We start from the raw sequence: 20,487 nt of genomic DNA, 5'->3' as shown, positions 1-20,487 counted from the left end.
ATGTGTTTAAAAAAAAAAAAAGCCAAACTACCTGATTTTGTAGTCTCCGTAATTTTACAATATTTTTGTCTGAGGCTCCCTCACACATAATGTTATAGTACCGGAGCCTTGATAGTACCAGTATAGGTTTTTATGGTTTTGCTGTGATAAAAAAGAAACCTCTAAAATCTATCAAGTTGTCAATCCTCTATCTGCATCCAGAATAAATGATTTAAGTAGTTATTGCAGAAACCATTCCTTTTCATTTGATGTTAAAAATATTCAGAAGTATGTGTGTTGGAGGGATCATTGAAACTAATTTACATCCCAGAAAAAGTAGTTTAGTTTAACAGCAATAAATGTAAGTTAGACTTGTAGTTATTTTAAGATACCTCATTGTTTGAATCCTCACCTTTCATTAGCAATAAACTGGTCAACCAGTTGGAAAACCCAAGCCAGAAAAGCTATTTGAAATTAGTTTAAACTCTTTCAACTGCTTATATCAGAAACATTCCTAAGATCTTTATGTAACATCCAAGCTCCAGTGACGCAGTTTTAAAACATTTTTTGTTACTTGCAATAAGGTAACCTGTATTCTTTGTACATTTAAAACAGTTGTGTTCTATATTCACAGGTACAGGAAGCAATGCTTGCTATATGGAGGAAATGAGAAATGTCGAGCTGGTAGAAGGAGAGGAAGGCATGATGTGCATTAACATGGAGTGGGGAGCCTTTGGCGATAATGACTGTTTAAATAGTTTTAGGACAGAGTTTGACAAATCTGTGGATGAACTTTCACTCAATCCTGGAAAACAGAGGTGCGTCACATGTTCAAAATATTTTATCAGTTGACGAGAAGTATATTGCTATACATCAAGCATTCTGCAGATAATTTTTTGAATTAGGTTTGTCTTAAAAATGACCATTATAACAAAAAGACTTTGGTTCTAACTTTAGAAAACAGTTGCAGCGTGCAATTCCACAGCAAGCTTTTTTGGTTCATGAACCCAACTAGAATTATCAAGAGGTATTTAATGTTTCTTCCAGAATTATCTGATGATGAATTTAGACTAAATCCAAGGAAGATATCTGGATTAAGAGATGCTCTAGTACCTAGGGATTTAGAAAATTCAATACATTCTTAAGCAAGTGGTCTGCTAATGGTACATACATTTGCCATTGGTCTACTGTAATTGCAGCCACCAACTTTTTGTATAATCTTGTTCAACCATGTACAGTGAGGTATGTATGAGCCTTCTGAGAGTGAAGGGCCTTATGGAAACGAGTCTGAGGTTTAAAGAGTAAGCGCCGAGTTTACACCCCAACAAATGTACAACTTTACACTAGGTTCTGGACATGTTTGGACATTAATAACCTATTAGTCCATATTAAGGAAATTACTACATTTGATCTTTCCAGTGAGAGACCAGCAAGATTCGCTGGGGAAGGGCAAACATTTAGGTTATTCTGTTTATTTACCTCAAAGTAGAGGTTATTGTGGGTAACTGGGAAAGTGAATAGAAAGTGTACTTATTCCTTCAATGCAAAGGGGTTGGTCACCAAAGTTATATTTCTGCTTGGTTGAGAGTAGGTATAATTGGTGAAATCTAATTATGCAGAAGGTTTGGACTGATAGAACACAGGACATTTTTACTTCGGTTTTCAACAACAGTTTGTTGCACTCAAAACTCCCATAACTTAAGTAGCACTTTTGTTAATGGTACCTGGAATCCCTGTTCATAATTGTAGATGGTGACACTTCTGCAGTACACAAAGGTTTGTCAAATCACACATCTCTCTTGACTTCACCCAATGACAAAGATGCCTGACGATCAGATGTTGCAAAGAAAAAGCACAATTATTTCACGTCTTCAAAGTGACTCCTATTCTGTAAAACAGCAAATATACTAGTAATGAGCATGTGCCACGTGTCCCACACACATTGCTTAGTTCCTTAGAAGAACTTTGCAGAGATATATTGAAGCTCTTGTGAAGGTGAGAAAATGCATTTGGTTTTTGGTCGGAATCCGAACACAAAAACTCAAGTGCATTCTTTTGCACATTGCCGCACACATATTGGCCGAAGACTAGCAGAGGGAAGCCAAACCTGAAAAGCAAACAAAGGGATTTTGATTTTATTTTTGAAAGGTTTGATACGCAACCCACATTCTTTAAAAAACAAAAAAAACAAATCTGGCTTTCCTATGGATATTGAATACTTAGATAGGAGATTGCACACAAACGAATAGGAAGTTGATTTTTTTTATATTTTTCCTTCAGCCTAGTGTTGCTAAATTGGAGAGTTCAGATATTCTTCAACAAAGAAGTAGAGTAACATAAAGGTTCATTGTAACTTTAGAGACCATTAGGGACCCCGGAGGGATAGAGTGCCTCTGCACAAATCGGTGTTTTGATGCAGGTATCTGACTCAACTACACAAACTACTCCCCCTTTGAGCCAATCATTTCTGAACTACTGGCTTTGTTTGTATTACCACTATAGCTCATGGTGGGTTGGAGGAGGGATGGGTGGAATTTGCCCATTTGGGTAAAAATATTTCATAATTTTCTTACCAGGCAATTGCTTGAAATCAGAAAACTTGGCGGTGTGTGGGATCACGTCAAGTTGCTGCACTCTAAATTTCCATCCTGAGAGCAGACTCTTCTACAACTCAAACTTGCTGTGCCTAGTATAACCTCTCAATATAATTTCAGCTTTTTTTTGCCCCAAGCCACATCCGTATTTCCTCGTATGCAAACCAACTTAATAGCGTTGCAATGTTGGAAGCCATTGCACAGTAGATGTAGTTTCAGTTTTATTTTTAAGTGTGTTTAAGTTTTAAGTGTAGCAGGCATGTACACAACACAGGCCCAGTGTAAAAAACATACGTTTGCTGCTCTTGTGATATCTCCTGCAAATCTCAATAATTCAAACTTCTGAATGTCTCAATCAGTTTTCTTTAGTTTTTTTAAGGAATAGCAAATGAGATAGTGGTAACTAGCACACATCACCTCCATTAGATAGTTTTTGGGAGAAACAGTGGAATATATATTAATGTCTGTCACCAGTAATTTAATTGTGCAATTGTGTTAGTAAACATATTCCGGCTGTAACAGTAGAGTTTCAACAATTGTATTGCATTCAATTCTGGTGACAAAATTGTTAGATCGCCTGATTGAAGTATGAAGAATATCAGAATATTGAATTGTCTGATTACATTTATATAATTCTATTACCTAGAATTGGGTGTTGATGAATTCCATCTTGAGTTGTTTTAATGTTTAATGGATTCTGAGGCCTTCTTCCCTCCGAAGCTATCTTCCTTTTCTTCGAAAACTCATCTAGACTCACCTCTCTCAATCAGCCTTTGGCCTGCTGTCTACTGATATTATGAGTATCACTTAGATTTTATAGATGGACTTGCTTCACAACTTATTTGCCTTCCTCCCACCTTTTTTGCGCCAGCACTAAATCAGTTTGATAAAGGAAGGGCCCCTGAAAATGAGTACTACCAGTACTACTCATCTGTACTTGCCCAGTAACCTTGTCCAGTTATTCTTGACATGGTGTGCATAATCATTTGACACCTGGTCAGATATTTTCTTTGTAAAATAGTTTATGGTGCAAGAATTATTCTAGACTGATAAGTAATAAGTCTTTTTAAATGTTTTATGTTGAATATTGTATTTTTGGCCATGCAGAGTTGTTTGTGCCAGATGTGTTGTCCAACCATAATTGCTCTTGTCCTGTATCCTTAAAGTAGTTACCCTCCAGTCTGAATTATAGTCTGCATGAGGCGTCATATATTGCAAAGTTGTTCCATTTGTAAGAACATTGTAAACTAATTTTAGCATTATTCAAATGTAATTGTATTTATTTTCTTTCAGGTTTGAGAAAATGATCAGTGGAATGTATTTGGGAGAGATTGTTCGTAATGTTCTCATAGACTTCACAAAGAGAGGCCTGTTATTTAGAGGCAGAATCTCTGAAAGGCTGAAGACTAGAGGAATATTTGAAACAAAATTCCTTTCTCAAATTGAGAGGTGAGTACAATTGGATAAAATAATATTTTTAAATCTAGCGACCACCTCACTCCAGGTCATTATAAATACTGTCTTTAGTCTTGTACTTCCAAATTAAATGTAATTGATTTCAGGTGTCTCAGTCTAAAAACTGCAATGGGAGAAAAGCAAGACTAAAATACCTAGACTGAATTAGGTCATCATACTGAAGTCCAGGGCTGTAAACGGTGCCCATAATGATCTACAGCGGGGTGGTCACCTTATAAATGTAGGAAGCCTTCTACAGCTTACAATCCTTACACAACATTTTATTACATCAACAATGGTGGTCAGTGTTTCTATCGTGAGTGAATTATAATCCGGGAACCAGAATTGTGGCAGGAGAATGAAATAATTAGAGCTTCAACATATATACAATTGTCTGTTTCATAAACTGATTTCAGAAAAACACCCCCTAAATAAAGGTATTGAAAGTTACACAAAACACCGAATACAGTATAGCAATATATTGAACATTGTAATATTCATAATGGAGCAGTTTCCTTAAATGCACATAACATTTCAGTTAACTCTGCTATTTAATGTTTGTGTTGGCCATCGGTTTAATGTGAAGTTCCAATTGCTATAAAAAGTAATGAGTTTACTTATACTCACACGGTCATGTGACTAACTTTTACATCTGGACACATCCCCCTCACATGTGGTGCCCCTTAGAGTTTGTCCCTTAGTCCCACTCTCTTTTAATTTTTTTATGGCACATTTGGCCCACCTAATCGGATCCTGTGGAATCCCGGTTATATCATATGCCGATGATACCAAGTAAATTCTCTCACTAGAGAGACAGACTCCCAGGTCTGAGCTCCATTTCCAGAAGTGTCTCACAGAGGTTTTCAACTGTATGAATCAGAATCAACTAAAATGCGAGGTGGAAAAAAACTCTGATTCAATTTGATGAATCCAAAGCGTTCTTGCCAAAAAACTGGTGGCCTGATGGCATAACCCCACTCTTACACCCACCACCACAGCGGAAAACCCGGGGGGAAAGGTCTGACTCTCCTGATCATTCACGTCGCATCATTATGTTTCAGCAACTTGTTTTGCGCTGCTAAAAACCTTGAAAAAATGTCTTGCCTTCTTACAGTTAACTGCTGGTAAGATAGTGATACATGCCCTAATCACCCTGCAACTGGGTTATGGCAATTCCCTCTTCTTGGGTTTGGTAAAATGCCTCATCAAACGCCTCTAGGTTACTGAAAACTTCGAAGCAAGGACAGTACTAAAGCTTAATAGAAGTAGCTCAGAGTTGCAGGCTGGTCAGACCTTGCATTGACTCTGTGTCCATAGAAGGATCTGATTTAGGGCTTTGACACAAAGAGCCTTCAGAGGCACATAGCCGCTCTACCTCAGAAAATTAGTCCCGAGTTCTAGGATGACTACCAAATGGGGCAGGTCATTTTCTTTTCTAGCCCCCCTTTGAATCGAACCAGCTCCCTTTTTCCAAAGATGGAAGGAAACTAATCCCAATTCCGAAAGCAACTCAAAACCTGGCTCTTCTCCCAGCAAGATTACTAGTCAGACCCCCTTTCCACTCACCTCAATCTGCATATTAGAGGCACTCTATTTCTGCAGTGCCAGGACACCCCTTGGGGCAACAGAGCACTTCACAAACACAATACCTTTCAAATATGAAATAATGGAAGTGGCAAATTAGATATTTAAAAAAAACTTTTGATAATTTGTATACATAAGTGCAGTCAGATGTTTTGGGGGAAGAGATCTTTGTAAGCAGTAAAAGATAGATGATTATTAAAAGCCATCAAATAAAAGAGCTGGTGTAATCTTAGTAGGTGAACTAAAATCTTCAAACAACATTATGAAGCAATTGGGAGAGTAGCGTAGGTCTGAGAACAGGGAGATTGGATGCCTTAAAGGATTATCAGCCCTAAAAAACAGTCCTTCCTTAATTCGCCTGTGACGACTCCCTGCAAATAGAGTATCCAGTCTTTTTTGGGGGGGCGGGGGGGTGGAGGCCCCTTTGTATGCAGGGAAGAGCAACAGTCCAGGTGTGGTTATCCAGATCCTGAACAGTCTAAAACAGAGGCAATGAAAAAGAGTTGCAGTGACTAAAATCAGCAAATTATTCAGAAGAAAAAAGCGCTATGTTGGACTCCTCAGAAGATGCCAGAATATTTCACAGAAGATGTTCTAGATCAACTCGGGATTACATTTAAATACGTTTTTTATTTGTGTTAAACCGAAAATACATATAGAGCACAGTCAAAATACTGTACAATAAAAACAGGTCTAGAGTTGTTTTGCTTGCTGAACACACACTCAAATAACATTACATCCAGTTTTAGGTCCTTATGCTGTCAAGTAAGTATGCTTTATCTGATTATGTGGAGATGTCAGCAGATGCATGTAGACTGCATTATTTCTGCCATCTTTACTTTGCTTCTACACATTGCCAACGGAGCTCAAAGTAGACCTACTGGAGGAGCAGGCTCAAGAGTAAGAAGGGTAATGGTCAGTTCTATATGAATGAGCCGCTTCCCAATGTGTTGCAAAGTCGATCACAGAATTCAGAGACACCGGGGGCATGCACATGAGAGAGCAGTGGCATGGGAGACTGTAAACAGGTTGTGGTCTTATAGCTGGCAGTTAAATAGACACACTAGACGTGTTTTGTTTTACAGTCATATATGTAAATATATGTAGTTATGGGTTCTCATGCGGATAAGCTATCGTAATAATGTATAGAGGTTTCAGTAATACCTATATGGCACAGATAACACTACTTGTGGAAATAACGGAGGGTTCCAACACACTTTGGCAACTTGTTGGTACAGTAGGTTCATTGTCAGACCTAACAAACTGAGCTTCAGCACATCTTTTTTCTTCTATCCGTAATTCTACTTTACAGTAGTCTGCATTTCTCATGCATGTTCAAAAATTAACTATTAGCTTTGAGTTTCGTGACAGTTGAAAAACGTTACAAAATGACAATGTAGCACAATTGTATCAAGCTAAACACTGAATTTTCAATTGTATCTCTTTTTAGTGATTGCCTGGCATTGCTGCAGGTCCGCTCTATTCTGCAGCACCTTGGTCTGGAGAGCACCTGTGATGACAGTATCATTGTGAAGGAAGTGTGCACAGTGGTCGCTCGGCGTGCAGCGCAGCTTTGCGGTGCCGGAATGGCAGCAGTTGTGGACAAAATCCGAGAAAACAGAGGCCTGGATTTTCTCAAGATCACCATTGGTGTTGATGGAACACTGTACAAACTGCATCCTCAGTAAGTGATATTTAATGTGTGTTCTGAGGACTCTGCTAATGAAAGCCTACTCCAGTGGTGGTTCCTCCAACTAGGATGGTTTCCATCCATTTAAACCGTTCAAATCCTCACTGAGGTCCCTGGACTGTGATTGGTGTGTGGCAAGTCCTTTTGCGATAGCTTGTTAAAGAAAACCCATAACAAAAAATCTAATATGGTGTAAATTAAACATAACAAAAAAGGTGAAAGTAAAAAGAAATAAAAAATGTCAAAATAAATGCAAAACAAAAGGCAGTGCCAGGTGGAGGGAAGGGGAGCGCAGGGAAGTTGATATAGAAACAAGCAGGTGAGTGAGCAAGGAAACACATGCTCTTACAAGGAGTAGTACAATTAAAAAATCCTATTAAGTCCGCAGCGGAAGGATAGAACTCTTACATTTTCTCATGAATCAGTTCTGTGAATGTGTCTGAATACAGGATGTTCTGATTTCTTGTTGTGCGCGTGTTTTTTTTCTTAATTATAATCGGACATTACATTTCTAATCTTTGCAGTTCACGCTTTCCAATCATATGTTTTGTTCAAGATGCTTCAAAGATGCTTTTACATTGCTACCCACATCTGCCGTATTTGGTGTTGGTCTAGGTTGCTGGGCATAAGCAGGAATGGACGGCTATAAAACTTTGTTTGATGGGCATATGTTAGACATAGTTTGCTGTGACCCGCCCTGATCCCCTCAGAAGCGGTCGCTCCTCACGCTGCTCCCTGACCTGCCTGCCGCCTGTGGTATCGTAGCGCTAGAGTCCCTGATTGCTCTCTGCTCCCTCGCATTGCTCCCACAAGCATCAGTGCCTGAGTGCAGTTTACATTTATATCGTAGCGCTTCTAATCGTACCTGATTGCATATTACTTTGGTATTGTAGCGCTATTGCGAAAGTGAGCTTTGAAGTGATTTAAATTGTGCTGCGCTGCCTTTTGACTGTATATTTGAGCTGTGCTTGCCTGTGCCGGTGCATTTGCCATTATCATCGCGTTCATTTTGATTGTGCCCCAATCCTGTTTGGCTTTTGGCTTTCTGCCATTTTGTTGATTGTTGTTTTGCATCCCTGGCCGGCCCTCCACCCCGCTCCCTCCTCCCAGCTGACCCTCCCTCGCCCCGCCCCCTCCACTATCTACATATGGCAGATGCTTTTGCGCGCAGCGTTCACGCGCAGCGGGCGCGCCCCTTGCGCGCCGAAGGTGCGCCAAAGGTAAGCCCGTCTGCGCCTGGACCGCGCCCAGCGCCAGACCCCCTGGACCCCGCAAAATGCACACCACCCGCACAACTTACGACGCCGCATCCCTCTCAGCACTAAACCCCGGCCGACTCCCAACCTGCTACCAAGCCGCCCCTGGACACACCCATGGACCCTTCACCTGCCACTCTTGCAAGTTCGACAGCATCAGGACCCACTCTAAATCCACAAACTCCAAACAGAGCACCAACTACAACCACCTAAAGTGCATCCTGCTCAACACACGCACGGTCCACAGACACTCCATCGAACTTTGGAACCTACTCAACACCACATCACCGGACATCGCCTTCCTTACAGAAACCTGGATGAACACTTCATTAGCACCCGACATCGCCATAGCTATCCCGGACGGCTACAAGATCATTCGAAAGGACCGCATCAACCAAACCGGAGGAGGCATAGCCATCGTCCACAAGAACACCATTCGCATCACGACCAGCTCCGACGATAACCTCGCTGCCGCCGAACACCTTCACTTCCAGATCCACACCGACCCCAAGACCACACTCAGAGGCACCCTTATCTACAGACCTCCAGGACCCCGCACACAATTCAGCGAAGACATCACTGACTTCATCAGCCCACATGCCCTCCCCTCCGAGAACTACCTCCTACTGGGAGACCTCAACTTCCACCTGGAAAAGATAAACAACAACAACACCACCACCCTTCTGGACAACATGGCCAATCTCTGACTCAAACAACTTGTTGACACCCCCACCCACCTTGCCGGGCACACGCTCGACCCAATCTTCACCTCCAGCAAACACATCTCCTTCGACCACACCACAGCTCTCCATTGGACGGACCACAGCTGCGTTCACTTCAACTACAAAAAGACCACGACCCCCCACAACCTATTCCCCGAAGAATTTGGAACAAAATCACTACCGCCCAACTCTTCACTTCGCTCCACCAAAACCCCCCTGCCATATCATCGGACCCAAACCAAGCAGCCACCAACCTCACACAATGGATCACCCTCAGCGCCAACGAACTAGCACCCTTGAAACACCATCAAATCAAGCGAAGCACCAAAAAGCCCCCTGGTTCAACGAAGACCTTAAGAAATCCAAGAAGTTATGCCGCACCCTCCAGAAAGCCTGGAGAAAAAACCCAACCACTGACAACCTGGCCACCCTCAAGAACGCCACCCGCAAACACCACCAACTGATCCGATCCACCAAGAAATCAGCATTCAAAGATCGACTAGACAACAACGCCCAAAACAGCAAGGAACTGCCCAACATCATAAAAGAATTTACCAACCCCACCGCCGGCACCAACAACATCACCCCCTCCCAAGACCTCTGCGACTCCTTATCCCACAACAAAATCGCCGACATACATAACAGCTTTGAAAACCATTCCGAAGACCAGTCCACTCCACCCACCTCCGAACCAAAACAGCACTCTAACAACCTTTGCGCCTGGAACCCAATCACTACCGAGGACACCATCCACCTGATGAACTCCATCCACTCTGGATCGCCAACTGACCCATTCCCCCACCACATTTTCAACAAAGCAGACTCCATCATCGCACCCCATCTCCGCGATGTCATCCACTGTTCCTTCAACTCCGCTACCTTCCCGGAAAACTGGAAACATGCCGAACTCAGCGCCCTTCTGAAGAAACCCACAGCAGACCCCTCTGAACTAAAGAACTACCGCCCCATCTCGCTCCTCCCATTCCCTGCCAAAGTCATTGAGAAAGCCGTCCACAATCAGCTTGCCGCCTTCCTTGAATCCAACAAATCCCTCAACCCCTCCCAGTCCGGCTTCCGAGCCAAACACAGCACCGAAACCGCCCTTATCGCAGCTACAGACGACATCCGAACGCTACTGGACAACGGTGAAACAGCTGCCCTCATCTTACTTGACCTCTCCGCCGCCTTCGACACAGTCTGTCATAGCACCCTCATACAACGCCTCAGCAACGTCGGAATACATGGAAAAGCTCTGGACTGGATCATCTCGTTCCTAGCCGGAAGAACACAGAGTCCGCCTTCCCTACATTCAAATCAGAGGCCACCGAAGTCATCTGCGGCGTACCACAAGGATCATCACTCAGTCCCACCCTCTTCAACGTTTACATGAGTCCCCTCGCATCCATCGCTCGACAACACAACCTCAACATCATCTCCTACGCAGACGACACCCAGCTGATCCTCTCCCTCACCAAAGACCCAAACACAGCCAAAACCAACCTACACGAAGGAATGAAAGAAGTAGCTGAATGGCTGAAGAACAGCCGTTTAAAACTAAACTCAGACAAAACGGAAGTCCTCATCTTAGGATCATCCCCCTCTGCCTGGGACGACTCATGGTGGCCACCAGCCCTGGGTACAGCACCCATACCTACAGATCACGCACGTAACCTGGGCTTCATCCTAGACTCCTCTCTCTCGATGACCAGACAAGTCAACGCCGTCTCATCTTAATGCTTCAACATCCTACGCATGCTCAAAAAAATATTCCGCTGGATCCCCACCGAAACAAGAAAGACAGTTACCCACGCACTGGTCACAAGCCGACTAGACTACGGAAACACCCTTTACGCCGGAACCACAGAAAAACTACAGAAAAAACTCCAACGCATCCAAAACGCCTCAGCCAGACTCATACTGGACATCCCCCGTCAAGCCCACATTTCCGGTCACCTCAAAGACCTCCACTGGCTCCCCATCAACAAGAGAATATCATTCCGTCTCCTCACCCACGCACACAAGGCCCTCCACGACCTAGGACCCGAATGCCTCAACACACGACTGTCCTTCTACACACCCACCCGCCAACTACGATCGTCCAATCAAGCGCTCGCCGCAATTCCGCGCATCCACAGGTCCACCATGGGGGGAAGATCCTTCTCCTACTTAGCGGCCAAAACCTGGAATTCTCTCCCCACCCACCTCCGCCTCACACAGAACCACCTCTCCTTCAGAAAGCAGCTAAAAACCTGGCTATTCGATAAGTAAATCACCCATCCTCCCTCAAGCGCCTTGATACCCTCTGGGTGAGTAGTGCGCTATACAAATTTCTGAACTTGAACTTGTGATCTGTGACCACCTGCTTTTTCAGAGCGCTTCTCCGAATTTTTTAATGGCCTCTTAATACCCTTTTCCGCCAGCTTGTTTTCTAAAATCTATTTAGAAGTTTTGTAAAAGATGGCACATCACCTTTCGGTAACTTGAGATTGAAAGGTATACCCAAAGTATGTATGCTGTGAAGAGGACGAGGCCCATTCTGTCTCATTCTGCTACTCTTGTATCTCCTGTCCATTATGGAGTTCAGCCGCCTAGGGCCATGGACTTCCACAGTTCTTCATATGTTGGAGCAGCCTGAAAGGATTTCAGGTGCTTCCCTAGAGCTGGAAGGGCTTGTGAACAGAGCAGAAGACTTTGAAATGTGATACCTCTGTCCAGTGAAAGCCAAGAAGGTGCTCAAGGTTGCGTCAGTGTGGTCATGCATCTGACTGATGGGGCTAGAGTTACTGAACAGGTCACCCTACTTATTGACCTTGCATTGAGTTATTAACAGGGGTAGGGTTGCAGTTCCTATGCTCTGCTTGATTTAGCTAGGGCAGCTACACTTTGACAGACCCAACTAATTTAATGATGGATTCCTTCAAAGGTTAGCAGGCTTGTTTATTACCATGGTTCATGATTGTACCATTGGCTCAGATGTTGATTGTTAATTTTCCTTGGACGCTACAGGTGAGTGGAGCATTGATTTTAAAGGCCCCATTTTATTCTCTGGCAGTTTATGGCGTGATTGTTTAAAATAGTTTGCTGCCATGCCTCTGGATCTCTTGTGAACAACTAATTACCCCCTCATAAAAAAGACCTAATGTAAATGGTCTCTCCAAATCGCTCATCTCCAATCTATTAATCCGTGCAAAAATTCCAGAAAAGAAGGTGAAGAGATACCTGTATTTTCAGGAGGACGAACAATCACTCCAAATGTATATTTAATCCCAGCATGAAGGACACAATGGAAACTCATTGATATACAGAGGTACGGAGTGATACTAAGGGCTCTTGATGAGCGCCTGCCTGCACCATTAATGAAATTGGACCTCTCGGAGACTTATTGTACTGTTAATCATGACACCCTACTTCACTGCAGTAAGTAAGACCAGGCCAGTCTCATTCACTGCAAGGAATACTGTGTGGGTTCCCCCCAAGGATCATCACATTCTCTTTGGCTTTTTAATGCATCCTTGGAGGCCGATGATGATTATGTAGGCCATTACAAAATACCATATTAAACCTATGGGAGGCTGATGATGATGATTATGTGGGCCGTTACAAAATACCATATTAAACCTATGCTGGTTATACAGATTATGATCTACCTTGGTGAAGACCGTACTAGCGGCTTAGACAATACTTTGTTTCGTACCTTACTCTAGTGTAGGAATGGATGAAAGAAAGCAATGTCTGCCTTAGTGGCTCAAAAACAGAAATTGTATCCTTGTGCAGACTAAACCCAAGGTAGTTAACTTTCCAGTGGCTCTCTGTGATCACCTCTTTACTGCAGCTCTCAAAGTAAAATCATTGGAGTCTTCTTTGACCCTATTCTCTTGAGCACTCCACAAGTAATTGTGGAGAAGCAGAGTGCACACCTTTACCTTCATATGCTTAGCAAAGCTTGCATCATAAACTTGACCTCCTCCACTCGCTGATAATAATGCACATGCGTAGGTCTTCACAGTAAGACTTTACATCAGCTTTAGCTGATGCAAAACCTAGCAAAAATACACTAGTTCTAAGCATAAAAAAGATTGAACTCACCACTTCTGGCCATGCTTACATCGGCTCCCAATAACACAGCGCATGAGAGCAAATTAGTCTTAGGCAGGATGGTTCCTTTTACAACAGCGATCCATGCTGCAATTTTAAATCTGATACCAGGATAAATGCTGCATCTCTCAATACGATAGGTGTTCTTGATGAAAGCAAACACAAGGAGAAGATGGATGGAGCACTGAAACTTTTCAGACACTCTCCCCCAGTCACAGATCTGGGTTTAATCAGTCATCATTCTTTAGCTCACTTCGCCACCCCAGTTCATACTCGGCTATATGCAAATCAGTCTCGACCCTGTGCCTCATGGGAACAGTCCGGCCCGAACTGCCAAGCCAAGTCTTCCCTGGACCGGAAACCAGCATCCTGGGACAAGTTTCATGGTAACACCCTCATCAGCCAGGCTAGCTTGAATTCAGGGGCAAAGTGAGCAAGGGACCCACAATTGGGCATACCCTGCCAACTTAGGGTGAACAAAGCAAACAAAAGGAGATGATGGACGGAGCGCTCAAACCTTTCAGACACTAACCCTCAGTCGCAGATCTGGGTTGAATCCATCCTCATTCTTTAGTTCACTTGAAGAAACCCTGCAAATACATGATATGAAAACCTTGAACAACTAGAACCTAGACCTTAGACAATAACACGGTAATTTCAAATTCAGGTGGGAACTGTAGACTTTCCAGTCCCTTCACAGTTTCACTAAACCTACATCCTGATTGGATGACTATGCAATTAGGAACGTGAAGCCAAACTCTAGTCTAGACCATGCATCATTCTGTGCTTAGCCGGCTGTGTTAAATTCAGGTTACTGTACTGACTATTAAGGTGGGAGTGCTCTGAATAATCTTTACTCCCCCCTCTTCATAACAGTAAATGGATTGTACTTATCTGTGTACTGTGAATGTATCTTGTTCATACATTTGCAATCTTGAATTTGAATTTTGAGTTATTTGTAAAGCGCGCGTACACTTGGCAGTTTCTTGGCGCTGTAGGATTTCAAACTGAGGAGAGGAAGGGAGTTTATGGACTGAACGCTTGCTGAAACAGAAAAGTCTTAAGGTTTTTACGGAATTCTGTGTAGGAGGGCAAAGATCTAAGGGAAGGGGGGAGAGAGTTCCAGAAAGTGGGGGCAAGCACCGAGAATTTCTGGCCGCCAGAGCGCTTCTTCTTGAACCGAGGAATGACTAACAGTGATTTAGAGGAGGAGCGCAAGTCTCTGGCGGGAATGTAGTTGGTTATAGCTGCATTGATGAAAGTGGGAGCGGTGCCAGCCCGAGCTTGGAAGGTGAGGCAGCCGCGTTTAAAGAGGGCTCTTTGTTTTATTGGGAGCCAGTGAAGGGCAGGAAGGAGAGGAGAGGAGTGATGAAATTTAGGTAGGCCATATACCAGACGAGCTGCCTGGTTCTGCACAAGCTGGAGGCGTTGAAGTGCATAGGCCGGGGCGCCATTATAGATGATGTTGCCATAATTGATTTTGGATAAAACCATGGCCATGACGATCAGTTTCAGTGCAGAGGGAGAGAAGAACCGGGATACTTTCCTGATAATGCGTAAAGTAAAAAAGGAGGAGGAAACCACAGAACTAATATGGGTGTGGAGTTTCAAATGGTGATTAAGCATGATCCAGAGGGTTTTGACAGAATGGGAGGGAGTGGGAGGAGGGCCAAAGGAGACAGGCTAGAAAGATGGTGATCAAGGGTTGCCGCTGCCCCCAGTCAAGATCAGTTCTGTCTTATCCAGGTTGAGTTTAAGGTGGTTAGCATTCATCCAACCACGGATAAACAGAAGGACCGACTGGAAGTTAGAGGCAGCAGGAGAAGAAGAGGAGAAGTTAAAAATGAGCTGGAGGTCATCAGCATAGTTAAAGACTGTGACCTCCATTTGTTGGAGTGCAAAAATAAGGGGGAAAATATAGAGGTTAAACAAAAGTGGGGAGAGGGAAGAGCCCTGGGGGACCCCGCAGTTCACCTTGCTTGGTGAAGCTGAAAATTCAGCCAAATGGACCGCCTGTGTGCGTCCTGTCAGAAAAGAGCCTATCCATGCGAGGGCCTGGCCTCCTATGCCCCCGCCGCCTTGACACGGGACAGAAGAATGGAATGGTCCACCGTGTCAAAGGCGGCGGAAAGGTCAAAAAGGACTAGGGCTTGGGGAATGTTGGTGTCTAGGCCCTCCCTAAGTTGGTCCATAACTGAGATGACCACCTTCTCGGTGGAATGCCGGGGGCGAAAGCCCGCCTGGCAGGGTGCGAGATAGCTGCTGCTCTCAATAAAGGAGCTGAGCACCTGGGTAACATGGGACTCTGCTATTTTTCCCATATAAGGAAGAAGGGATATGGGACGGTAATTTGCGGGGGAGGAAGGATCAGCTCCGGATTTTTTCAATATTGGGAGGATTATGGCGGTCTTAAGGGAGGCCGGGACATGGCCCGACGCAAAGCAGTTGTTCAATCTTCTATTTTCATTATCTTTCTCTTATACTTGCCTCCCTTCTATTTGGAGCGCTCCGCGCTGGCCTGCCGGTGGCACACGGTGTCTAATAAAGCACCAATAAATTAATGTAATGTTGTGCTTTTTTCAGCTGCTACTGTGGTTTTAATAAATTAACCATTGTAAATAAAAGAAGCCTACGATCCTTTATAACAAAACATGGTGTAAATCACATTTGGTGCTCTTAATGACTTGCCTTGCTTTGGGTTATTTGTAGAAAACTAGAAAGAACATTTTCTGTTCAGCTTCTGGTAATAATATATTATGGAATTCATTTCTACTTTCAAGTTTATTACAAGGCAAATATATTCATCAGAGAATTCAGACATTTAGAACTATTTCAGCAGCTGGTTAGCTCAATTGCCCAATGCACTCTCAATGTCAACTGGCATCTGATTTGCCTAGATTCTTTGAACTTGACCCTTGTTATTCTGCCCTGCTTACTGCACAAGTTAATTCTTCAGTCAAGGTATTTTCATTTCTTCCACAAACTAGCATTTCAAATTATTTCTTCTACTGAAGAGAAATGTATTTTCCGCATTGTGACCCCTTAGAAATAAACTTACATTATCTCTAGATGGTAGCTAATCTATTGTTGTCCGTATCGACAAAGCTCTCTCACAATCACCAAGTACTCTCCAGCACTAACCTTTCAAGGTCCTTGCACACAATGTCTTTGTTTAAACTCAGGATCTATCACACTTCAGACATACAGCCTGGTCAATATAGATGTAATTTAGGACCATGGAAATGCATTGTAAAACCAAAGTCTAGAGTGAGTCCTTGAGAAATGCATATTTCATACTCCTATTTAAGCATTGAATGTATCATACAACAGACCAGAAATATCCTTATACTCCGCACAGCCAGAGGAGTCTAAAATACATATTATAAAATTCCATATTTGTAAAGCACAAACTTATCACTCCTTAGGGTTTCAAGGGCATCGGGGGTGGGGGGGGGGGAGATTAAGTGACCTATTGCCCAGATTCTCATGACGCTGAGCTGAGATGCCGCCGGCCTCGGGATTAAACCGTGAGCCCCGGGCTCGGAAACAGCCGCTCTGGCCGCTGCACCCCACCTCTTACATTTTTAAACAGATGCACTCACAATTACTGCAGTGAACACATAAAATGAACTACGCACCATAAAACAAAATGGCTGTTGTAAAGAATTCATCTGCTGGTATTTGGATGCCTTACCTTACTGGTTCTACAAGTGCTATTAAAAGGTCTCTGAGCCCCATTCTCCACTAGTCCTTCCAAGTCAACTGTGTTGCACACCAAACGGACTATATATCTGTGAATTCCCCCTTCTTGTTCTCTGGCACCCGTGTTGCCTTGGAGGGGTCATAAAGATCTATAAAAGCATACCTGTATTCGGACGCTGCCACGCCATATTATAGTCTTGGGAACAACTTGAGCACTGCATTTCCCATACTTGCAGCTTCATTACCCCTCGCTAAGTGTTACACGGCAGACCACAGAAAGTCCTACATCTGGATAATGGGCATCTACACATGTGCCGTAAGTGAAGGCTCCGCACCACCATTTTTGCACAGAGGGTTGCAATTCACGAACAAGTGGAAGACTAGGCATCTGCGCTTTATTCGCTGACAAAATGAGAAGGATATTGGTTGAACGAAGTCATTTTTGGGAAAATCGGAACTGTTGCTGCTACTGTATAGATGTTCTATCTCTGCATGCTGTATTCATGTCTTGTATTGTTATTCATTCTTGTACTTTGTAAAAGTTAAGGATTATTTGAGGAGAAACTCGCCCAGAACAAGCAGCTCATTGAAGAGGGCCTTCTAGCTTGGGTACCATCCACATCTCGTATCTTGTAGCCACTTTTGTGTCAAAACGTAAATCAAGTGCAGCATAAAATACAGGAAGAAAAATATAAAGTACAGTGCAGCATACATTTCCAAAAAAACACATTTAAAATTATGGTATTCAGTATAGAAGAAAGGCTCAGGTTGCAGCAAGGAGCACACTTTATGAAAAATATGATCATATTGTTAGTATGTTATAACTTTTTAGAGTGTTTGTACAATGGCAGTAGATTACAACAACTGGGTAGTAGAGGGAAACCAACTAAAAGATGGTGGTGATCGCATTGCTTCTTATCGTTGTCGGATCATATGCTGTATGGGTAACATGTTGCTGTATCCACAAACTAACGATGTTGCCTTTTCTCAGCTTTTCCACAGTGATGGTCCAGACTGTGAAGGAGCTGTCTCCAAAATGTGAAGTTACATTTCTCCAGTCTGAGGATGGCAGCGGGAAAGGAGCCGCCCTGATTACCGCGGTGGCGTGCAGGATCCGCGAAGCTGGGGAGCGATGAGAACATTTCTGCAGAATTCATGGCATATTTTCATATTTGAAGACTTATGGAATGGTTTATACTACGGACTTAAAAATGCTTTCACTTGTTTCTTACTTATAGGAACGTACTGGATAATAAAATACTGTAATGTTTATAAAATAAAAAGAAGGTAGGTGCTAGAATGTTATCCCCGTGCCATAAACCCCACGTCACCTTAAAGAAACCGAGTTTTTCTTCAATATTTGTCCCCCAAACCTACAATACGATGGATTTCAGTGTTCCACACATTTCAACTTTCCATCTCTTGTAGCTTTAGAATTGCTGTAAATAGATTGTCTAGATCATATGTGCTGTTGCATTGTCACTTTACATTTAGTGCATTGGTCTTATTTTTTTAGGTAAACTCAAATGCCTCATTACCTTGCTCGCTAGAGTTTAGCTCTCCAAAGAACACCATCTTAGTTGGTTATAGAGAAAACTAACCAGTGAATTGGAAAACCTGATTGTTGAAGGTCTCTTAATCGGACAGTCCAGCTCAGCAGGAATTGCCCAGTGCAGACAGTAGCTGAAATGCAATAAATGTATTTTTATAAAAAGGGAGGACCCTGTTATCTGGCGTAGATAACTTGCTGGTAAAAAAAACAAAAACATTTTGGGTGAGTAAGTTGCCTGTGTGGGAGTGGGTGAGAGCTCTTCCTGTCCATTTGATCTGTATATTATATTTGCTACCAAATGTTGTCAAGACTTTAACAGACCCTTTCCACCAGTTTAATGGACCCTCTTGTGTGTGGGAATTTCACATTGTTTTCGTTTGGAATGTTTGGGGTATTTATTGGTTGTTCAATCTATTTAAAAGACTGCTTCATGTATATATTTAAAAAAAAGAGGTTATTTATGAATAGGACTTAGTAAAACAGACGTTCAAATAGAGCATATGTCTTTAAAAGTTTCTAGATGCTTTATGTAATGATCAAAAGTCACAAAATGGAGTTCAGGCTTAAATCGTTACAAAAAGAACCATATGCAGCACTCTGAGACTGTTTTGCTTAAAAATATTCAAAGACAATAAAATCCACATTGTGGACTGTTTAATAACATGTTTGTTTGATCAATTATTTAAGAACAATATCGAAGCTCACGTTTATTTCTATGTTTCATTATGATCTTTGAGGAACTCTTAACCAGTGTAAATTACTCAATTTATTCTGTGAAGTCGCTAAACTAGAACAAATCTCTTGAGTTTACCACTAGAGGTGAAAACCAAGATTAATGCACTGGTAATATGGTGGAAGGGACATTCTCCATGTTTTTGAAAGAGTATCCGATCCTCCAAGCTGTAAATAAGCCATTCTGTCTTTGAGTAATATGCAAACCAAACAATTCAATTATTGGGTGTATTTTTAGGTAGATGCCCACACTAAAAAGCTTAAATGATGCCTGGGCAATCACCAGTCACTCGAATGTTCAGCATTACTGGGTGCACGCTAGAGCTGTGGAGCGGAGATCTTGGGAAAGGTGTGCACGCGGCACCCACAGCTGGCCTGGTGACAGTTGATTTGTTTTCAAATTACAGCTGCACCACCTGTTACAATGGGACATGATGATCCTGCTCTTCCGTATGATGAACCTCGCTCAGCATGCATTGCTCTGTGCACCCAAAGCATCTTACTATTGCCTTCATAGTGCTACCTGCTGCTGCAGCCTAATCATTCTAAAAAGATGGTCTAAACTCCAGTCCGTGAACAGCCAATAAACCGTCCCACATACAGCCACTAAACTGGCCCACACACTGACCAACCAGCACGTCTGGTACTGCCCGATTATCCTATAGACCAGTCTGACCCTGTTTGCAGGCACGCTACTTGTATTTTCCGCTCCTAGCTCACCTCAGCTCACCTGTAGAGAAGTGTGGCTCAATAGTTAGAGCGGCAGACCCTGATGCAGTAGTCTGGCCGGGACCAGGGTTCAATTCCCGCCTCGGCGGGTCTCGGGCTCAATTTCCTCGGACCTGATAATTCTCGCTTCTGTGCCTATTCTAATCATGAGTCCCACTTTGCACCTCTGGGCAATAGCTTGCTAAATCTCTACAACGGCCCCAACAACGCTGAGGATGCCTGACTTCACCTTGGGGGTGCCCAGGAGTGGGCTCCTCACAGGGAAAGGCCAGGAAGGGTTCCTCGGCGGTATTCGTACAAGCGCTGAGATGCCTACGGGTAGTCGTGCGCTATACAAGTGCGTAATCATTTCATTTCATTTCACCTCCAGCAGAAACAGATGTAACTGGTTGTGGGG

At 43.1% G+C, this 20,487-nt stretch overlaps 1 protein-coding gene across 1 annotated transcript in view; it reads left to right on the top strand.

The window, feature by feature from the left end:
* The window catches only part of LOC144791771 (hexokinase-2), a 146,369-nt gene extending 127,079 nt beyond the window's left edge, over positions 1-19,290 (top strand). Inside the window, exons 15-18 of the mRNA XM_078666538.1 lie at positions 614-797; positions 3,867-4,022; positions 7,063-7,296; positions 18,069-19,290. Of these exons, the coding sequence (XP_078522664.1) occupies positions 614-797; positions 3,867-4,022; positions 7,063-7,296; positions 18,069-18,213 (719 nt within the window). The 3' untranslated portion in view covers positions 18,214-19,290. The remainder of the gene's footprint in view (positions 1-613; positions 798-3,866; positions 4,023-7,062; positions 7,297-18,068) is intronic.
* Positions 19,291-20,487: the final 1,197 nt, after the last annotated feature.

Source organism: Lissotriton helveticus, chromosome 11, assembly GCF_964261635.1.
Source record: "Lissotriton helveticus chromosome 11, aLisHel1.1, whole genome shotgun sequence".
Classification (NCBI taxonomy): Eukaryota; Metazoa; Chordata; class Amphibia; order Caudata; family Salamandridae; genus Lissotriton; species Lissotriton helveticus.
This window is presented reverse-complemented; position numbering and strand designations above follow the sequence as displayed.